General features: G+C 42.1%; 1 protein-coding gene across 2 annotated transcripts in view; it reads left to right on the forward strand.

Moving 5' to 3' along the window:
* The window catches only part of itpr3 (inositol 1,4,5-trisphosphate receptor, type 3), a 69,813-nt gene extending 54,198 nt beyond the window's left edge, over nucleotides 1–15,615 (forward strand). For both annotated transcript variants that reach the window (XM_084916330.1, XM_084916331.1), the window contains 25 exons: nucleotides 41–161; nucleotides 294–475; nucleotides 569–717; nucleotides 799–907; nucleotides 1,364–1,457; nucleotides 2,217–2,392; nucleotides 2,826–2,982; nucleotides 4,031–4,245; nucleotides 4,508–4,708; nucleotides 5,367–5,477; nucleotides 5,838–5,933; nucleotides 6,027–6,134; nucleotides 6,231–6,314; nucleotides 6,405–6,515; nucleotides 7,020–7,212; nucleotides 7,346–7,465; nucleotides 7,611–7,780; nucleotides 8,321–8,485; nucleotides 8,573–8,762; nucleotides 8,836–8,928; nucleotides 11,392–11,510; nucleotides 11,790–11,955; nucleotides 12,047–12,207; nucleotides 12,290–12,451; nucleotides 13,059–15,615. In XM_084916330.1, the coding sequence (XP_084772456.1) occupies nucleotides 41–161; nucleotides 294–475; nucleotides 569–717; nucleotides 799–907; nucleotides 1,364–1,457; nucleotides 2,217–2,392; nucleotides 2,826–2,982; nucleotides 4,031–4,245; nucleotides 4,508–4,708; nucleotides 5,367–5,477; nucleotides 5,838–5,933; nucleotides 6,027–6,134; nucleotides 6,231–6,314; nucleotides 6,405–6,515; nucleotides 7,020–7,212; nucleotides 7,346–7,465; nucleotides 7,611–7,780; nucleotides 8,321–8,485; nucleotides 8,573–8,762; nucleotides 8,836–8,928; nucleotides 11,392–11,510; nucleotides 11,790–11,955; nucleotides 12,047–12,207; nucleotides 12,290–12,451; nucleotides 13,059–13,175 (3,570 nt within the window). In that variant the 3' untranslated portion in view covers nucleotides 13,176–15,615. The remainder of the gene's footprint in view (nucleotides 1–40; nucleotides 162–293; nucleotides 476–568; nucleotides 718–798; nucleotides 908–1,363; nucleotides 1,458–2,216; nucleotides 2,393–2,825; nucleotides 2,983–4,030; nucleotides 4,246–4,507; nucleotides 4,709–5,366; nucleotides 5,478–5,837; nucleotides 5,934–6,026; nucleotides 6,135–6,230; nucleotides 6,315–6,404; nucleotides 6,516–7,019; nucleotides 7,213–7,345; nucleotides 7,466–7,610; nucleotides 7,781–8,320; nucleotides 8,486–8,572; nucleotides 8,763–8,835; nucleotides 8,929–11,391; nucleotides 11,511–11,789; nucleotides 11,956–12,046; nucleotides 12,208–12,289; nucleotides 12,452–13,058) is intronic.
* Nucleotides 15,616–21,723: the final 6,108 nt, after the last annotated feature.

Raw genomic sequence — 21,723 nt, forward strand, 5'->3', positions numbered from 1 at the left:
TGTGGTTCCAGTTAGTTGATTGCTTCTCTGTCTCTGTCAGACTCATCACACCATCGTGACTCAGCTGCTTCAGTCGTCTGTCAGGCTGCTGGACTGTCCCTGGTTGCAGCAGCAGCACAGAGGGCAGGTGGAGGCATGCATCAAGACGCTCGCTGTGACAGGTAACAAACCTGGCACCGCATTACGTCTGAGCCATGAATGATTCCCATGGTTTTCTCTCACATTCCCACTTAAAAAAGGGTGACTGAGTCTTGTGAATTTTGAACATTAAATAAAGTTCTCTCTCTGTCCAGCTAAGAGTCGCTCCATCTCTGTGCCTTTGGAACTGGAGGCTCAGATCAACACCATGCTGTCCACTTCAGCTTTGAACTCTTTGTCGCGCACCAATCCAAACTACAAATCCTCCTCCCGCCACACCCGCCCTAGCGCTCCTACCAACCCCTGGGACTACAAGAACATCATAGAGAAGCTGCAGGTGCACAAGGGCACACCGAAAAAAAGACTTTCTTTATTTACATTAACTTGCAGTAAACTGTATTTAACCTTGTTCCCTCTGTATCTTCCTCAGGACATCATAAACACTCTGGAGGAGCGTCTGAAGCCACTGGTGAACGCTGAGCTTTCTGTGTTGGTGGATGTCCTCCATCAGCCGGAGCTGCTGTTCCCTGAAGGAACCGACATCCGACAGCGCTGTGAGTCCGGAGGATTCATTTCCAAGTAGGTCATCTGAGTGTAAAGCATGCTTGAGCACTGACACTAGAGGGATGAGGGGAATTATGATGTCCGTGTGCTGACCAGGTTGATCCAGCACACCAAGGCGCTGATGTCTTCAGAGGAGAAGCTGTGCATCAAAGTCCTAAAGACTCTGCAGGAGATGCTCATCAGGACTCTGGACTTTGATGAAAAGGTGAGTTAATAGTAGCTGAACTACCACAATCAGCCTGTTTAACTTAACTTATAATCACGGTCGAACAACAAAGGCAGGTCCTTGAGAAATACAGTATATTTAAAAAAACCACAGTGTTGTTGTGGTCATTCTTCTTTGGTGGTTTTGTAGCTTCCAGTGGTCCTTTTGCAGTTTTTCCATATTTATGCTTATTTTATTTGAGACAGTTTGTCTGGAATGGGACCACAACCCAAGCACTCCCCTTTCGCTGAATCATCTTCACCTGTTTGTTCGTGTTTGCGTTCCCCACCCTCTCTCGTCTTTTCCCCATTCGTCAGCCTCTGCCAGGCCTTGTTGCTGCCACTGATCATGAATGAAGCCTTCCCCAAACTGAAATCTCTGGCTTATTTCTTGGTTTTGTTTCAGTTAAATGTAACAGGATGGAGACTGAATGGACTTTCTGTTGATTTGTTTCAGGGCCTAGTGCTGCGGAAAGTTTTACTGCAAAACTACTTGTTTCCAAACAAGAAGACCAACCAGAAGAATGACTTAGCTGAACTTGGAGTTCCAGGTAAACTGCTTCATACGAACACTGTTCAGAGGAAATAATAAACACTGCTCAAATAAAATGCAGGAGACATTTGATCATAACAGTATAGCATAGTCAGATAAGTTCAGGAATGTCATTGTGTTCAGTGAAGAAGCACAAAACATCCGAAATCCATTTCACCTGCTTTGTTAAATTCAATTGTAGACTGGACACGAACCCAAAAAGAGGATGACTTTGCAGGTGGTGGCTTCATTTCTGTCTTTATCCTTCCTTACTGATCTTTCTCTAGTGCTGCTTTTTGCTGGTGTCTTTGCTGCACAGCTAGTCCAGCTCCTTCGTGATGACACATCCATATTTGACATTGATAGGTTTGTTGTCTCATGTATATCCGTGGAGGGTGGCAATAACCTCCATGTGCGGGCCAGCAGTATTCTGACTGCTGTTGGATACCAGGACGAAATCCTCAGACCCACCCATCATGTTTATGTTGTTGTAGCGGACCCTGGGTTAAAGGCTTTTGGTGTGTTTATATAGTTACTAAGAAGAAATTGAATTCCCCAGACTTGGATTTAATTTATAACCTGTTGGAAGTTATGTGTTGCTAATTAGAACCACTGAGCTCACTGATCCAAGTCTGGGGGGAGATTCCCCAGGACATCATTTATTTAACATAATTTACGTAACACAATAATAGCAATCTAATGTGTTTATGATGCTATAATCCATATTGTCTGTGCAGAAGCTGCTATATTATGCTGTATTTTTCTTTCTGTGAGTTAGGCGGTGAACAGGAGCGGGACTGGGCGGCAGTGGCAGCAATCCAGTGTCGTCTGGATCGTGAAGGAGGAACAAAGCTGTTCACAGATCTGGTGATGAGCACCAAGAATGATAAGATCTTCCAGGAGAGCATCCAGCTGGCCATCTGTCTGCTGGAGGGAGGAAACACTGAGATACAGGTAGCAGACAGGAGAAGTTTCTTTGCTCATTTAAGTCACTGTTATGAAATTACAGAGCCAAGTCTGTTCTAAAAGCACAGGAAAAACCAAATAATACATCAAACATGTAAAAACAATAGATCTGAGACAAGAATGGTCACATTTTTTTTTTTGAATAGTGTAGTTTAGTTTTCTCCAACATAGCTGATCCAGAGATCACAGGATGTGGTACTGGCAATGGGACCATTTTAATGAAAGAAGTTGGTTCTTGGTTAGACGTGGTTGTACGCTGGGTTTAGTTTTGACCATCTTTTATATATTGTTTTTAGAATAAAGACTGCTTCAGAGCTGGTTTTGATTCATTTTAGGCATGGTTTTAGACTGGGATGGTTTTCAAGCTTGTTTTTGGTCCCGTGTTAAACTGGTGTGTTGACTCTGTCCACTTCTTATGCAGAACTCCTTCTACAAACTGATGATGGGGGACAACAAGTCAGAGAAGTTCTTTAAAGTGTTTAATGACAGAATGAAAGAAGCTCAGGCCGACATTAAAGCAACGGTTTCTGTTAATGTTGGAGAGATGACACACAAGGCCAACGAGAAGCTGGAGAACGGTGAGAGTCATCTGAAAATAGTTTATGAGGACACATCTGTGCAATCCGATTATTCTATAGTTTCAATGTACGTCCATATTTAGGGTTCCTTAGATTTATTTGAGGATGATATGATCAAACCCCATTTTGTAACCAATAGTTTGACATCACTCACTGGAACTTTGATCAGGTTTAGACATTTGATATAATGTTTTAAATGGTTAATTAACAAACAATTATGTATTATGTCTGTGAAGGTTCTCAGTCATCCAGGTCATCGTAGTCTAAGGAGCTTGGGAAAAAAAGTGTCTGGACTTCTTTAAGTTGCTTGAAGACGTTTCACCTCTCATCCGAGAAGCTTCTTCAGTTCTAGGGTCAAATGGTGGAGAGACCCAGATTTAAGCTCTGTGGGAGTGTCCCACCAAGAGGGTCAAAGGACCCCCTGATGATCCTCTACCTAATCACATGAGCCAAGGTGTGAAAGCGGGTGTGGGTCCCAATCAGCCAGGGTTTCGGGTGAGCTCATTGTGAAACCTGCTCCCACCCTATCATGTGATTTCCTGAGGTCAGATGGCCCAGGATGTGAGTGGGCGTTAAGGCGTCTGGGAAGGAACTCAAAACTGGATTATAGATGGCAGAGAGTTGGTGTCGTAAACCCCCGCCTCTGTTCAAAGATGGTCGCTCACAGTGGACATAGATGGCTTCTTTCACTCCTCTTTCAAACCATCGGTCCTCTCTGTCCAAAATGTGAACATTGGCATCCTTGAAAGAGTGACCTTTGACCTTTAGATGCAGATGGACGTGTCTTGTCCCGTGGAGGTGGCTCTTCTATGTTGTGCCATGCGCTTGTGAAGTGGTTGTTTGGTCTCTCCACCGTTTGACCCTAGAACTGAAGAAGCTTCTCGGATGAGAAGTGAAACATCTTCAAGAAACTTAAAGAAGTCCAGACGCTTTTCTTTCCAAGCTCCTTAGACAATTATGTATTATGCACCTCCGTGAAGGGAAAAATAGGACTCTGAAAAAGTTTGAGTTCTGAAAGATGTTTGTAATAATATTTTATGGTTTAAAGGTGGCTCCACCACTTTGGGTGTACTTCCGGGTACAGGGGGTCATCCACTGTTGGTACCAGGGGTGCCCATTGCCCCAGGCACCTCCACCCTGCCAGCTCAACCTATTGAAGAACAGAAGGAGGTGGAGACAGAGATGGGACCAGCTGTTACCATCATGAAGCCGATCTTGAGGTTCCTACAGCTGCTTTGTGAGAACCACAACAACGACCTACAGGTCAGTTCCTGCTGACTACTGAACAGTGTTGAGCCTTTTTTACAGATTGTATGGCATTAAACATGTGACAAAAAGTTAATATCTACTACCTATATTTTAGAGACAAGTTGGATGTTTTTCTCTCCACTTTAGGCAGGTCTTTTAGCACCGTCTGTTAGAGGCCAGTACAGGAAGTAAAGCTATCTGTTTGTCCCAGCATCTTCTTCATGTGAGCACACATACAGAAAATGTAAGGCTCAAGTTTGTGACTTTGTGTTTCCAGAACTTCCTGCGTTGTCAGAATAACAAAGCCAACTACAACCTTGTGTGTGAGACACTTCAGTTCCTGGACATCATGTGTGGTAGTACGACGGGTGGCCTGGGCCTGCTGGGCTTGTACATCAATGAATCAAATGTCCACCTCATCATTCAGACCCTGGAAACACTTACAGAGTACTGCCAAGGACCCTGCCAAGAGAACCAGGTACATGAGAACAACAGGCTGGAAATAATGGTTTCTACTTTTCTTTGACGGTACAGGTGCCAAGGTGGTGCAGCGGTTAACGCTGCAGCATCACTGTAAGAAGGCTGTAGGTTCAAACCTGCAGCTGGAAGTTGAGTGTTGTCACTCTGCTTGTGTGGATTTCCTTCCTCCAACAGTCCACAGACATGCTTGTTAGGTTAACTGTCCCTCGTCAGTAGTGATGCATTTGCGGTAAAGCAGATGATTACATTATTAACATTCATGGGGACCTTCTTGGGGTAACTACTCACTAAGGAGTGGCCAGTGATCTCCATTTCCTAGTCTGGGCAGATTGATATAGCTGCATGTAACACAAAGCCAGTGGTTGGTAATGCAAGACGATACTTACTACTAGAAATATGAGAAAGTTGAGGATATCAACAGTCGCTTTGTTCAGTGCTATTGGTAATGTCTGCTACCAGACAAGAACGGTACATCCATTGAAAAAAAAACTGGCACCAGCACCCAGAAACCTCAAAACGTGGGCTCAAAAGGCACCAAAGAACCACGAGTGCCAGCACAACAGATGAAGAGACCTGATGTTATCCTCTAGTTTTTAATTTTCCAGACCTTTCTTTACTGCACTGTCTTACACAGACGTTTGTTTTCTGTGTTTCAGACATGTATCGTGACCCACGAGTCCAACGGCATCGACATCATAACGGCTCTGATCCTGAATGACATCAGTCCTCTATGTCGCTATCGGATGGAGATGGTGCTGCAGCTGAAGGTAAAATGGAGTCACCTCTTTCATTTAGACGGAGTTCAGTGTAGCGACACCATAGTGGCAAAAGTGCAGAAATCTTTCTTATTTTCATATTTCTGTGCATTAAAAGAAGCACAGGAAATCTAACACTGCTTGAAATGTAATTATGTTTAAAGATGTAATCTGGGGCGCGGTGTAGGAGGTGATAAAATAACCAAACACCATCATTTATCTCTCACTCTTTTAGGTTAATGTGTGGGTCTGTTTCCAGGTTTTTAAGTCAGCATTTCCACAAATATCATTCCTGTCTGTGTAAAGATAGAACTCATTGTCTCTAGTACTTGACAAACGGTTCAGTCCATTTGTTTGACTGCTGTTCGACAGGACAATGCCTCCAAGCTGCTGTTGGCTCTTATGGAGAGTCGTCACGACAGTGAGAACGCAGAGAGGATTCTGCTGAACCTGCGGCCACGAGAGCTGGTCAGACCCTGAACCACATGTCCATAAAGCAGCTGTTAAAGATCTTATTGAAAAGCGAGAAAAATCTAAGTGTGTACATGTCCACTCTGCCAGGTGGAGGTGATAAAGAAGGCCTACAACCAGGAGAGTGAATGTGAAGGTGTGGAGGTGGAAGTTTCTCCTCGGGAGGTGGGGCACAACATCTACATCCTGGCTCAGCAGGTGACTAAACTCAATTTCCTATTGGCTGTCTGGAAGAGCTCATGATATTTTGTGGTTGGTTAGGGTCAAAATAAAGTTCTTGATGTGTTTTTGCAGCTGGCGAGACACAACAAAGTCCTTCACAACCTCCTAAAACCTCAAAAGAACAATAAAGAGGGAGAGGAGGGCATTTCCTCAATGGTAAACATCCATCCATCCATCCATCCATCCATCCATGTCAAGTTGTAATCATCTAAAACTGACACCATGCTGCTGTTTGTGTGTCTGCAGCTGAACCTGAACAACCGACCTCTGTCCCAGATGTTGAAGTCCTCAGCTCCAGCTCCTGTGGTGGAGCAGGACCCGCTGGAGTACTACGAGCAGCTAACGTCACAGATAGAGGTATTACTGCTATTAAAATAAAGATCTTTATCCTGAGCCGTCGATACTATAATACTTTGTGGTTTTGTTATCAAATAGCACAAAATGGCATTTGATCGTTTGGGTAAAACGTAACTTTTTCAAATTGTTTATTTAACAAGCATCTCTGTTCCTCGGTTACACAACTCAGTCCTGGTCTGAGTCACAACAATCAGAGATGCTCCCCCCTCGTTCCAGCCACCAAGAAGTAGAATTCATAGTTCAGTCACTGACCATATGCTTTATGGCAAGACAGCAGTAGGCCCGGGTTCGAGTCCGACCTGTGGCCCTTTGCTACATGTCTTCCTCTCTCTTTCCTGTCTGTCTACACCATCCATGACCCAAAAAGGGCAAAAGAAACCCCGTAAATTATGAAAATGTGCTTTCTTTGAGTTTGTCAACCTCATCTCTACATTTTAGAGAGGATCGAGCTTTTATCATCTGTGTAGAAGACGTTGTCTAAACTACGTATCTGTCTGTGCCCAGATTGTTCGCGAGGACCGCAGCATGGAGCAGATTGTGTTTCCCGTTCATCCCATCTGTGAGTTTCTGACAGAGGAGTCAAAGATCAGGGTGTTCAACACCACTGAGCTGGACGAGCAGGGATCCAAAGTCACACATTTCTTCGAGCAAACATCCTTCCTGCATGGAGAAATGGAGTGGCAGAAGAAGCTGAGGAGTGAGTACACACACTCAGTGTGATCTGTAAAGGTTTCATTCGTGTGAGCCAGGTGCTCACATCAATTCTACTTTTGCTCAACATATAAAAACCCAACAGCGTGTTCAGGTTCAACATGTATGTGTTTGTGCAGGTATGCCAGTGTTGTACTGGTTCTCCAGAAGGATGACTCTGTGGGGAACAATCTCCTTTAAACTTGCCCTCTTCATCAACCTCATCATCGCTTTCTTCTACCCCTACGACTCCGGACAAGGTACTACTGCAAGTACTGATAGATCTGAAAATACTACTAAACACACGAACGCTGTCATTTTATTTTTGTCATCATCTGTAGAAAGTGTGGAGGACTGGTCGAGGTGAGGATGTGGCACTTAAAACGATGCTCTTCTCCTCTGTAGGTGCAATCGACGACTCTCTGTTGTTGATGCTGTTCTGGGTCCTGGCCGGTCTCTCCGTCCTGGGTTTGTTCTCTCAGCGTGCTCTCACGCCGTTCACCGTCGCTCTGATTCTCAGGTCCATCTACCACCTAGGCATTGGCAACACGCTAATAGTGCTGGGAACACTTAATGTGAGAAAACACCACATTACACATCTGCACCCTGGGTTTGATTAGCTTAGCATGGCTTGGTACCCGTTTTAAATATTTAAACTCTTGATTCACAGTTTACATTTCTAGGTTTTATTCAGAGTTGATGAAGATTTTTTTCTTTTTTAAAATCAAAATGATGATTTCATGTTTTTTTAGTTAAGTTTGGTGATCAGTGAGCTGGTCAGTTAAAAAATATAAACTGTGAAGACACTGAATACACTTCTCAGATGTGACTGTGTCCTAAAAGGAAAATATTCTCCTGTTCTTTTTGAGCTCTAGATTTGAATTGTGGTTCTAGAGTAGAACATTCTAGATCAGAGGTGTCAAACATATGGCCTGAGGGCCAGAATCAGGCCTTGTTTTATTGTTAAAGGCCAGTCTGGGCAATGAGCTAGCAGAACTTTTCTGCTTTTCTTACATTTATTTCTTACAATTGGTCAGCGTCCTTTTACATCTCTTTGGTAACAACACCTCCAGCCTGATCATCCACTGTGCTGTCCATGTTTTGTCCATTTCCAGCTCATCAATAAAGTGGTGTTTGTGGTGAGTTTTGTGGGAAACAACGGCACATTTATTATGGGGTACAAGGCCATGGTGATGGATGTGGAGTTCCTCTATCACCTGGCATACGTCCTGACGTCCACACTGGGACTCTTCGTTCACGAGCTCTTCTACAGCATCCTGGTAAACAGCAGACACAGTGACCTGTCAGGTGTTTGTGCTGTTTGTGGTAGGAAGGAAAATCTAAGTGTCTGTGTTCATTTCGGGCAGCTTTTTGACCTGATCTACAGGGAGGAGACCCTGTTAAATGTGATAAACAGCGTGACGCGTAACGGGCGCTCCATCCTGCTCACGGCACTGCTCGCTCTCATCCTTGTGTACCTCTTCTCCATTGTGGGCTTCCTCTTCCTGAAGGAGGACTTCATTATGGAGGTCGACCCGCTGGCACAGATTGCTGCAGGTAAATTCACAGCTGTTAAAATTAACCCTCATACCAAAACCTTAATCGGTACTAGTTACTGTCTCCTGTTCAGCTTCTCAAAATAGTGAAGCCTCTCAGGATTTCCTCAAGTCGTGCTCTGCAGACGGAGTCAGCTGCACTGCGGAGACCAACACTGAAGAGGAAGGTAAGAGACAGACACATCACTAGATGGTTACTGACAGTAGTCAGTTTTTGCAGCATGTATTAGAAAACAACTCTTTTAGCTAACTAAAATAGATACAATTATCCAATTTCCACCACTTACTGGAGTCCAAGTATAGACAGGGAGCTAAATATCTCCAACTAGATAACTGACAGTTTAAAATGGTGTTTATCCACAGTTGCAAATTCAAAAATATGTTTCGGAGCTGTTAAACGGTAAATGGGCTGGTTCTTATATGGCGCTTTTTTTACTCTACTTGAGCACTCAAAGTTTCGTAAAGCTGGTGAGGATGCAATACCAGCGTTAAGATGCATTAAGTCATCATGTGGTTTGGATTTGAGAAGGAGGATGTAGAACAAAATGGGGTAAATTGCAAAACATGCCGAAAAGTCATTCCCTGCAAAATTAAGACTGTTTTTAACTCTGCATGTGAACATCTCCCCACGCCAAAGCTATCGGCGAGAGAAACGGAGGAAAATGGTTAAGGTTACTTTACTTATAGCCAGAGGTAAATTTGCTTTACAGAAAAATGATAGCACAGGGTTAGTGGCATGTGCAAGTCTGATTCCATGTTAATGCTTATCGAATGTGAAGCATATTTGTAGCTGGTTCAGTGAAATTTGGTCGAAGTGTGATGAAACTTGCAGTTCTGGAATCTGTGAGATCTCAGCTTTTAGACACTGTGCCGTTTGTTTGGTTACATGAAGTCGAGTGAGTTCATGGCTTTGTCATTTGTTTTATTCATATTTCATGATGTTACTTTACTGCTCTTTTAATTGTTTGTTGGTTTCACTTTGTTTGGTGGTTGTAGAAATGGTGTTTATGAGCTTTTAGATCAGATTCTGAGGTTTTCGTGGTGATATTTATATAAAAACCTTGACTTCAGGGAGAGTATCACGATATCCCAAAAAATATTGCAATATTAGATTTTGCTCATGTCGCCCAGCCCTAGCGGAAGCCACCAGGAAACTGACAACGACCTGGCTAAACATCAATATCAGCTGCATATAAGCTAATCGGGGCGATCGTGGCTCAAGAGTTGGGAGTTCGCCTTGTAATCGGAAGCTTGCCGGTTTGAGCCCCGGCTTGGACAGTCTCGGTCGTTGTGTCCTTGGGCAAGACACTTCACCCGTTGCCTACTGGTGGTGGTCAGAGGGCCCGGTGGCGCCAGTGTCCGGCAGCCTCGCCTCTGTCAGTGCGCCCCAGGGTGGCTGTGGCTACAATGTAGCTGCCATCACCAGTGTGTGTGAATGGGTGGATGACTGGTTGTGTAAAGCGCTTTGGGGTCCTTAGGGACTAGAAAGGCGCTATATAAATACAGGCCATTTACCATCTAACATTGTGCCAGCTAATTTTAGCTGAGTGTTCAAAACTAAAAAAATGAAATGAAATAAAATAACAATCACACTTTCCCACTCAAAACTCGTTTGATTATATTTTCACATCATACAAAAAGTTATTCAGAAAGTGTCAGAGACCAACAATGTTAGATCCACTTCAAGGACAGCCAGCTAACAACAGCTAACAGGGGCAAATAGCGCTTAAATCTTCAACATATCCTCAATAACTCACGTAGTATCGCTGTCATTGGTCAGAAATGAGCTTCACTCACTTACAGACTCGTATCACAAAGTTTTTAAAGGCTAGAGTAAATGTGGATGCTTCTTATGCGGCATTGACAGCTGAGGTAAACCGTGCACTGACAGCCTCTAAAAAAGGAATCTCTGGGCTGGATACAGATCCACTCCAAACAGTAGTAGAAATATGCCAGGAAAGGCAGTTATGGTTTAAATACTAAGTTGAATATTTTTGGTCTCTTTGCTCCACTAAAACATGTTTGTGCTATAACAGCCACCATAGCTGGGATTATACACTTTGATTGGGAGCAGTAGAAAAACAGAACTAGTGGTGAAAGTTTTTACACACCATAACTTTACATTTATACCGACTTTGTATTTGATCATTGTTAACACTAGAATTACTGAGCCTTTTTTCCCCTGGTGCAAGTCCCTACTACTAGATTTACTAGCCCTGCGCAAATTTGCGTAAATTCCCCCGACCCTAACACCTCTTGGCACCCCGCTGAGATTTTCACAGGTCTTCAGCTCCATTGTTCTCCTGCTTTTGTTGTGCAAACACACCCTCCCCCAACCCCCAACCATGAGAGATTCAGGTCTTTCCTTACCTGCAGCGTACAATACACCATGTTAGTTTCTATGTGCAATATTTCTCATATGCAATATTAGTTCTTGTCAATCCTTGTCACTACATTGCATGCCTGTCCATAAACATATATACACAGAGTTGTACATACATTTATATAGCCACACCTTACATAATATGCATGGGGGTGTTGGGTTTAGGGAAGTTACGCAAATTTGCGCAGGTTTAGTAAATCTAGTGTTAAATGTCCTTGATGAGTCTTTGTGTGTGTGTGTGTTTCAGAGGTGCCAGACTCTGAGCGAGCATGCGACACTCTGTTGATGTGTATCGTTACTGTGCTGAACCACGGACTGAGGAATGGAGGAGGAGTGGGAGACGTCCTCCGCAAACCATCTAAGAATGTACGAGACAGTTTTTACCTGAATGCTGCTCTCCGATAACAAAATGCACAGCCTACATCTTTGGCTTTTATCTGACGTTTTCTTTATCATGTGGAAATATTCTGCCACAGAAAGGTGCAGTTTGGTTTTTAAATTTGCTGTTACTAAAAAAAATGATCTTAAACTGCAGGACTATAACTGCTAGCTGCTCTGAAGATTAAGTTTTAAAATAGATAAAAGATCATCAGGTAAGAAGTTAGTGCAGAGTGAAGGCTAAACCTTTCCCGGGTCTGTGTTCAGGAGCCACTGTTTCCCGCTCGAGTTGTGTATGACCTGCTGTTCTACTTCATCGTCATCATCATCGTCCTCAACTTGATCTTCGGTGTCATCATCGACACGTTTGCAGACCTGAGGAGTGAGAAGCAGAAGAAGGAAGAAATTCTGAAAACAACATGTTTCATTTGCGGTTTGTAGACGTTCTTCACAATGTGACTAACAAACCAATCAGCTAACAGTAGATTTGTTGAAGAAGCTTGGTCTTCTTTGTTTTGCTGCAGGCCTCGAGAGAGACAAGTTTGACAATAAGACGGTGTCTTTCGAAGAGCACATCAAACTGGAGCACAATATCTGGAACTACCTCTACTTTATCGTTTTGGTGCGCGAGAAAAACAAGACAGACTACACAGGACCGGAGAGCTACGTGGCTCACATGATCAAGGTGTGAAACGTTAAAGAAAGAAAAGTGACATGGCTGCGATTTCAGGTTCACAAATAAACTGCTTCTTCTTCTGCTGCTTCAGAACAACAACCTGGACTGGTTTCCACGGATGCAGGCCATGTCACTGGTGGTAACAGACAGCGATGGCGAGCAGAACGAGATGAGGCAGTTACAGGACAAACTGGTATCAACCATGAAGGTGGTCACAACCCTGACCGCCCAGCTGACGGAGCTCAAAGAGCAGGTATTTGCACACAAAGTGACATATGCACTGACAACAACAAAGTTGACTTTGATTTGACAAATTACAGCTCGCTTTAACTTTTTTAAGCTACATGAATCTGTTTATAATTACTTTTATCAGCCAAGGCTAACTGGTTACCAGTCGGGTCAGCTACACGAGTTTGGATGAAATAGTCAATCATATGCAATCATTACCAAGTATAGGGTTTGTTTTCCATCTTAAGTTATGTTACAGCTTCCTCAGACAATCAAAAAGTCCCCGATAGGTCAAAATATTAGGGTTAACATGTGAAAAATTGTTGGTGCACTTTTAAGTCTATGAATATTCTGCCCCACGACATGCTGGAAGATCCTAACACTGCAGCCCAAATCAAGTAAATGCTGACTATACTTTTATTCATTCATTAAAAGCAGAAATTCATCCTGGATCGGCAGCTGATCTTTTTAGGACAACATTTTTAATGCATCACATTAGTGGCACCATAACTGAGGAGCAAAGCTCTAATCACAGCAGCACATATAAACACACTGAATCACAGCTTGGGTGACGTTTAGTGATTCTGTGTGTGTGTGTGTGTGTGTGTGTGTGTGTGTGTGTGTGTGCGCAGATGACGGAGCAGAGGAAGAGGAGGCAGAGGATGGGCTTTGTCGACGTCCAGGCCGGAGCGAGCGGCGCGGTGCCTCCCAGCGCCGCAGGAGGAAACCATCAGATCTACAAAACATAAAGACACTCGACACATTGGCACACAGACGGATTTGATGTTCACTACATGGTCATCTCTAGATCTGTAAGCCATCCAGCTGGACTGATGGACACAAAGACAGAAACACTAGAACAGCTGAAGCACATGCAGCTTTCACACAGTTTCATAGCGGCAAATATCCAACAGATTAACGTTCTGATTGTCAGCAGATTGCTGGTTGACAATAATAATCGGAATAGCTGATCTGACTCTCTTAAACCTGCAGCTTCTTCCCTGCTCAGGTCACAGGACAAATTTAGTCCTAAATTTTCCCATTCCAGGTGTTCTTCACGGCCCAGGTTAAAATAAAGCAGCTGTGGTTTTCTTTGTGCAGCAGAAGTTTGTGGATTCTTTCCACCTGGTCAATTTTAAATTAAGTGTATTTTATTAAGCTTACTTCTTGTGGACACAGCACATATTAAAGGTTTATGGCTTTTGTGAAAAATACATGTGTAAAAGAAATTAGCCAGCACATGGCTATTTTATTTATGCAGTGCATTGCACAGCATGTCCAAAAATAATTCCTAAAGTAATTCCTTGATTGCTAAACTAACACGAAGCTGTCTGAAAACAGCCCACAAGTAAGTTCAGAGAGAAAAACACAGCTAAACTGTTTTAAATCAGATCTGGAACCTTGAAACCCCATAATAGTATTATTATTATTAATAATATTCACCTCAATGAAAACATTAGGGATGGTTATCATTTTTCAACACATTAATTAAAAAATGTAATAATAAAAATGTATGTTTGGCGCGCTGATACTACCAGAGGTAGCTGTAATGCACTAAAATCATTGCCAGCAACAACCAAACAACAAAAGTAGAAGAAAAAGTGAGTTGCTAACCAATGTTTGACCAATAAAATGAAGCGAGATTAAAATGAGCTTCTGCTGCACAAACAGGGAAACACAAAGCCAAAGATGGACGCAGCTGTCAAAATTCTTGTTCAGCTCTTATTCAAAGAAATATCGATATAATAACTGGCTAGCACGTGAGTCTAAGGAGCTTGGAGAGAAAAGTGTCTGGACTTCTTTATTTTTCTTGAAGACGTTTCACCTGTCATCCGAGAAGCTTCTTCAGTTCTGAGGTCAAATGGTGGAGAGTCCCAGATTTTTAAGCTCTTAGCTTTTGAGGTGAAACATGTAACTTCAAGTAACTTAAAGAAGTCCAGACGCTTTTCCCTCCAAGCTCCTTAGACTACGATGACCTGGATGACTGAGAACCTTCACAGATATAGCTAGCACAAGTCTGCCACAGTTATAAAAGTCATTTCAGATCAGTGTGGGCTGCGTGACTGTCTTAAAAATGAAATATGAAACACAAGGCGATTACGCTCTGACACAAACATCTGGAGACAGAATAGTTCATTCCTGTTAGGCTTCAAGTCTTCCTGAAGGTCGCGGGTAACTTGTAAATTCTCAAGCCTCTGTAGATGACGACAAAAACAGAAAAAAACATGTAGGCACGTGGACATCTGTGAACCTCTCGCTCGCCCGCTCATGAAAAACTTCCATTGATCAGACCCAAGTGTACCCACAGATGCACAAACTATAACACACAAATGTCCACATCACGTACCTGGTTTGAAGAAATGTACTTAGAAATGTCTAATTTATCATCTAGCTTCTTAGTTGTTAATATTTCAGAAATCTGTACTTATTTACTTGAATACAGATATTAGTTGTCATTAATGAGCAACTCGTTTCACGAGAAATAAGCTGTAGATGCCGGCATCCACACAGTAGGGGGCGCTGTAGGAAGCAGTTCGTGCATTTTGTGTCACATCTTTGGGTTTTTAAGATGCAGTCAGACAAAAATAAAGTCATGGTGCAGCTGGAAAACCTCAGTTTCTTTCTTTTTTTTGCTTCTTTTTATCTAAATTATTACTTAGACAAAATGTTTGATGGCTTTAGTGATAAAGAGAAAGAGCAAAAAGACTAAACTTCCTGTTTTGGGGTGAGCTCAAGTTTCTACCAAGTTTAATAAAAACTTCTAACGTGTGCAAATGTGTGTTTGTAAAACTAACCTTCGACTCACTTTAATAACTTTAAGAAAATGTAAATAGAAAGAAACATGCAGCATGTGTTTGCCAATTTCATTTGTGCTTCTGTTTGTAAAGCGAGCTGAACACAGATGTGTGTTTTTGTTTTTTTAAATTGTACATCTGGGAAACTTGTAGGATTTAAGGTTTATGTGAGATCAGACAGAAGATATGGTTTGTTTTTCTTTAACCGACGCTGGATGATGGATTTATGAGTAGAAATGTCATTTAGCTTTTTCATTGAGAAACAGACGAGTGAGAAGTATGAAGACGAAAATCCACGTTTTCTCACGTTTACATTGAATGAACTGTATTTAATGCAAATGATTCAGTTTTAGATTTAAAATGCAAATATTAAAGTTAAATGGTTTCACTTTAAGTTTGGGTCTCTGGGTCATAATTCTTATTACTCCAGCTGCTATTTTGAAAACTGTTTGGAGAACAGGAAGACAAATCAGTTGAAAATGCACAAAACTAAAAAGATCTGACAATGTCAAAGATAAAGAAAAAATATATTTCGACCCATCAGATGCAAAAGAATGACACCATCAGCATTCTGAAAAATATAATTTCATTAAATGTAAACTGTTAAAGACTGTGATTCAGAGAATTTTTTTAATTCACATACAGGAAAACCTTTCACAGTACGGTGTGCAACAGCCTGTGTGATGACGAGCGACTGAAGATGAACACGGGAGAAAAAATGGGAAACTAATTTTAGCTGATGTTTTTGTTGTTGTTAAGGCACGAGCTGTTTCAATGTGTTCACCCCTAATTTTTGAGGCTCGTCTCTCAAACGGCCTGACTGTGTCCTAAACTGAATCACAGCCAGTTTTTCTTTAGAACTGGATTAACAGGAAGTGGAACGGCAGCTCTCCATAAAGCCAAAACTCCACCATCAGCTTCCTTTTAGATGCAACATGTGACCCGTGGATCTGTAAACAGCACACACACAGTGAGGTTGTGTTTCTGTGCAGGCTATAAATAGTGTTTACTGTTCTCAGTTCATTCGGCTCTGTGTGTGAGAGAGTTGTGCATGTACAGTGCTGTGCAATATCTGACATTTAAATAATATTTATGGTTAGATACATTGTTTCTATAACAACAGGTAATCTCCTGGTCTGTAGTAGTGATGTGTGTCTTTCAGTGTGTGTGAGAGAGTGAAGGATTACTGAGCTTTGGTGTGGAGCCTCAGAGGAATGTTGACCACAGTTGCTGCCTGACTGTGTGTGTGTGTGTGTGTGTGTGTGTGTGTGTGTGTGTGTGTGTGTGGCTTCCTTACAAATATGACAGTTTCAGTTTTAGTGAGTCTCTAGAAAATCTGTCTGTCATTGTGAAGTTCTCTAAGGTGATGTGAGATTGTTGTGTGTGCGTCTGTGACCTCAGGTCAAGGTCATTTCTGAACTGTTTCGGATACATTTGCGGTCTGGCTAATCTCATCTTTTGATTGGATCGATCCCCTCCAGCTGTTTACTGTCAGGCCGCAGCAGCTGCTGGCTAATTAGGCTTCAAAGAATCACAGAAAACGAACCAGCAAAGAAGCTGAAATTTTACAGGAAACTAAGCAACAGACACATCAGCAGATTATCTAATTTTTACAACGCGGGGGTGTAAAGGTGCCCTGGATTATATCGGTCGGTGCTCTGTTCTGTGATATTTTACTTAATGTGTCCCACAGTTACAAGTACATGACTGAATTAGGCTGTGTTACGCAGAGAGGTGTAGTGTGGAAAACAGCAGACTGTTAGACATGTCCCTGATCCTCCTGATCCGCAAACTGTGACTTTTATAAACAGAAATTACGGGAGGACCTGAGAGAAGCCTGCTTCACATGTGTACAACAAATCAGATCGCATAGAAACATGGCTTAAGTCGATCAAATCAAATGTGACCCAAGAATCCACAGAACAACAAAACTTTGAACATAAATCTAATATTTTTCCAACTTTTTCAGGCTGGATGATGAAAAATTATTTCAAGAATACAGCTTAGGATTGTGAGTCATGTACAACATGAGCATCAGCACACTGCTGCTGCGTTTTCATTCTAACCACTGCAGTTAATTTAGCTTTTAATAAAAAGGAGGTTTAATATATAGATCTCTGTCTGTGTTTGTGGGGTCATTTGGAGTGACAGCGAGGGATTGGGGGGACTAGCTCGGGGTTCCCATGGTGTCTCTGTGTTTCCAAACTAAAATAAGTTTATAGCATCCACCCATTGTTCTGGGATACACTGGGCTGTACGTGGGAGACGAGATGAGAGCGCTGTGGTTGGTCTGACAGCTGTTTAAGTCTGTGCTTACAGACTTTATAGTGTATTATGCAGGCATCAACACTATGCACAAATGCTATGTGCCAATGTGCATTTAAAAGTTAAACTACAATCGAAATGGTCCATAAATGTTTGCACAGTAAAAACATTTTCCTAATTTTGGTCCTGTACTCCATCATGACAGATTTAAAATGGAAAACTGCATTGTTGCATTAACTGTTGAGTATTTCATTTATACCCAGGGGCCCAAATGTAAATTGACGAACTAACATGATTAATGGATATCCTGTTAAAATGCAACACTGTTTTCAGATACATGTGTTTCCTTTGTGTCTGCCTCTTGTTGTCTGCTGTTTGTGGCTCTTGCCTTTAGTTTTGTCTTCAACACTAAGACTTAGGCTACGTTCACACTGCAGGCGAAAGCGTATCAAATCCGATTTTTTGACCCTATGCGACCCATATCCGATCATGGTCTGACAGTGTGAACGGCACAAATCCGATATTTTCAAATCCAATCTGGGTCACTTTCGTATGTGGTACTGAATCCGATGTTTTAGAAAGCGACTGCTGTTTGATGGTCATGTCGCATTAAATCCGTCTTTTACGTCACTGACACAAGACAGACGCCAATTATCAGCGCCGGAGAAGACATCGCGAACGCTTCCTGTCCATCCCGTGTAGATGTTAGTCTATCCTTTGAAGCACCGCTCCTCTAAAACAGCAATAAGGATCATTATTAGGTTATTTACATTATTATGTAAATAACAAAATAACTTAAAGCAAAAATTGGGAAACGTAAAGTACGAAGTCTTTATATTAAGGGCCATCAGTCAAACAATATTGTTTGCTCTGGGTCTAAACAGCGCGCGTTGTGTGTGACGTCTTCTTTTGCGCATGCGGCCGCTTTGAGGTTTCACACTAGAGCGCGTTTGCTGTCGCACTTTATTTGTAGTGTGAACAAGCAGACAAAAAAAATCGGATATGATCAAAAAATCGGAATTGAGCATTAAGACCTGCAGAGTGAACGTAGCCTTAGATCAAGTAATAGCTGTTAACTTTATCTGGGTTGCTTCGACTGCATGTTTTGGGCCACTGTCCATATAAACTGCAAAGCACCATCCAGGGAATCATCTGCTTCATTTTTATGCATAGATACCTTAACAATAGTGATAGCTAATGCTATGACTTTGTTCAACCCTTTTCATTAAAGTCTAGAGTCTGAACTTCAGCGGGTTCTGGATCGTTCCACTTCAAATCAGTTTGCAGTACATTAAATTGTCTGTGAATAGTTAGGGCAGTGGAAAGGCCAGAGCAGAGATGCATGCCAGCCACTCGCTCTGTGTATTTACCAGACTATCACCTGTGCTATTTGCACCTTGGCACAATGCGTCGCTCTGGCTTTTTACGAGGGGAGCTGGCAGGTTAAAGACCAGTCCCGTGTTTTGGAAACGTCTCCAGTCATTTTCCAGCTTAAATGATGAAGAAACAATAACCCACACCAGTCTATGAAACAGCTTTTGAGTCAATTTTGAAAAAAAGACTGTTATTACAGGAATGTAAGCCCTAAACCTTTATCCAGATTGAGATGTTTTGTTGTTGTTTTCTTTGGCCTCAAATAGGCCTGGTGGTGATGGCGCTCTTGACATGAATAACGTCAAATAGAAGCTAAAGTTTAACCCAAAATAAAATTGCATTACTTTTCCACTATGTGCAATATCATCCTCACCCTTAGATCATATTTTTAAAGTTATTTCTGAGTCCATCAGTTCAGCAGGGAGCAAAAAAACTAAACAGAATTTTTAAATAGGCATTTCAGAGTCAGTGGTTCAGTGTGTTTGTGTGTGAGCGGAGCATTTGCAGGGATTTATTGCGGCTGTGTGAGTCAGTAAATAGGCTTCACACAAACTTGTCCTGGTTTAGAGCGTATTAACTGGAGAGAGAAAGAGAGAGCATCGAGATGGATGAAAACACGTAAAACTTAAAAGGTGGTTGGGACGGGAGTGGAAGGATGGTTTAGGTAAAAAGAGAACGGACACAACAGAGAGAAAAAGTCATGAATTCGGCCGGCGTCTTAGTCATTTCCAAGAAAAAGTCAAAGCACTCCGGAAAATGAACTATTAATTATTCCCTCTCTCCTCTGTCAGACAGCTGAGGAATGGAGGGATGAAGACGAGAGAGACAGCTGGTAGGAATGGTTGAATGGGTGGATGGGTGCAGGGCTTACATAGATATGTGTGGTGTTATCAGCAGTAAGTTTGTGCGTAAACCTTTATTTATAAAAGGGTCACAAAGGGCTCAGCCAACAGGACGGCAACAAGACAGGAAACCTGACAGGATGACAGTGAACCAAACACCATAAGACGGACTTCTCTCTGCGCTGAAGTCAACTCGGAACATTTTGTTTGATATGATACACAAAAATCAATACGACACAAAGATAAATATCAGTATTTCTACTCTTTCTGAAAGCTCACTTGCTAACATGGCCATCGCTGTTGTCCATCTGTCTATCCATAGATCGATCCATTCGTCAATCCATTCATCCATCATGTAACTATCCACCTACATTAAACTGCTAAAAGTATTCACTCACCCATCCAGACTAGAGAGGAGTGGAGACATGTTCTCTGGAGAGACAGTTTGCACTTCTCTGTCTGACAATCCGATGGATGAGTCTGGGTTTGGTGGTTGCAGAGGCAACGGTACTTATCTGACTGCATTGTGCCAAGTGTAAAGTCTCAGGTGGGGTTCAGGAGTTGGGCTCGGGGCCTTAGTTTAGTGAAAGGAACTCGTATAACTTCAGCATACCAAGACATTTTGGACAACTTCATGCTCCAGACTTTCTGGGAACAGTTTGGGGATGGGCTCTTCCTGTTCCAACATGACTGCGCACCAGTGCGCAAAGAAAGGTTCATAAAGACATGGATGAGGGAGTTTGATGTGGAAGAACTTGACTGGCCTGCACAGAGTTGTGACCTCAACGCAACAGAAGATATTTGGGATGAATTAGAACAGAGACTGCAGCCAACCTTAGAGTCTGACGTCACATGCTTTTCTTAAAGAATGGTCCAAAATTCCCATAAACACTCCTAAATCTTGAGGAAAGCCTTCCTAGAAGAGCTGACGCTAGTAGAGCTGCAAAATGTGGGCCGACGTCATATTAAATCTATCTGCCACAGTACTGCTGGGCTCAAAGCTGGAACCATGGACAGTAGCTCTGGGAGCAGCCTACAGATTCTTTTGGTAATCTTTATAATGTGACTGCCCCAACTTACACCACCTAATGCTATGTAATTTTCAGTTCCCCTGCCTGTTGATATGTGAGCTGGTCCTCAAAAACCAGCCGAACAGTGGAGCGAGCTGAGTTTTCATGAGATTAAAGAGGCAGCAGACGGCTGGTTGTTCTCAGTGTAAAAATAGCACAATATCAAAGCCGAAAGCCTCGAGTTTAATCCCCACTGCAGATCTATTATTTCAACTCTGCACAGAGAAATCTAATGTCAAAATCCACTGCGGTCCAAATCCTGCCTGGACTCGCTCAGTGTGTCAGGTTATCAGTCAGTGAAACATGATGTGCATCATTGCCTTATTTATTACTGTCAGTAACTGATGGAGGAAAACAGAGAAGGATGATGGGAGCTTAAAAGCAGCTTCTAAGGCTGGTGTTTGCTTGAAAAGACAATCACAGTTTATTAGAGTGAATCTTTTCTAGTATTAACAGATACAGAAGCCAAAACTCAGAAGACCAATGCCATTATTTTCTAATTAAAGTAGTGGTAGGTAGTTCATGGGTTTCCAGTTAGCATAGCATTAGCTGAATGTGGTTACACAGTGGTTACAAAGTATTTCATGTGGGGAAGCAATTATAAACATTCAAAAAAGAAAAAGAAAAGAACTGCTCATTTGTTTCCATTTTAGAAACTGCAATGATTTAAAGTTTAACTGCATACAGATAAATGAATTTATAGCTGCTCAATCTGCTGATATAAGTTAGCATAGCTCACATCTATATAACTAATTATTCACTTTATTAAATTACAACTTTGCTTTCAATGTTTATGTGAATGAATATTCTATGAATAGAAGCAGATACTGAAAACTAACTACTGAAGACACGAATGACTTTCACCCATCAAAAATCTGAGTCCTAGCACTGTGCTGTCATTAAAGCCAGTAAATATATGAATTTTTGTTTACAGGTGGGCTATAAGAAAAA

Source organism: Perissodus microlepis, chromosome 20 (assembly GCF_051167445.1).
Source record: "Perissodus microlepis isolate ML-2025 ecotype Zambia chromosome 20, ASM5116744v1, whole genome shotgun sequence".
NCBI classification, from domain to species: Eukaryota; Metazoa; Chordata; class Actinopteri; order Cichliformes; family Cichlidae; genus Perissodus; species Perissodus microlepis.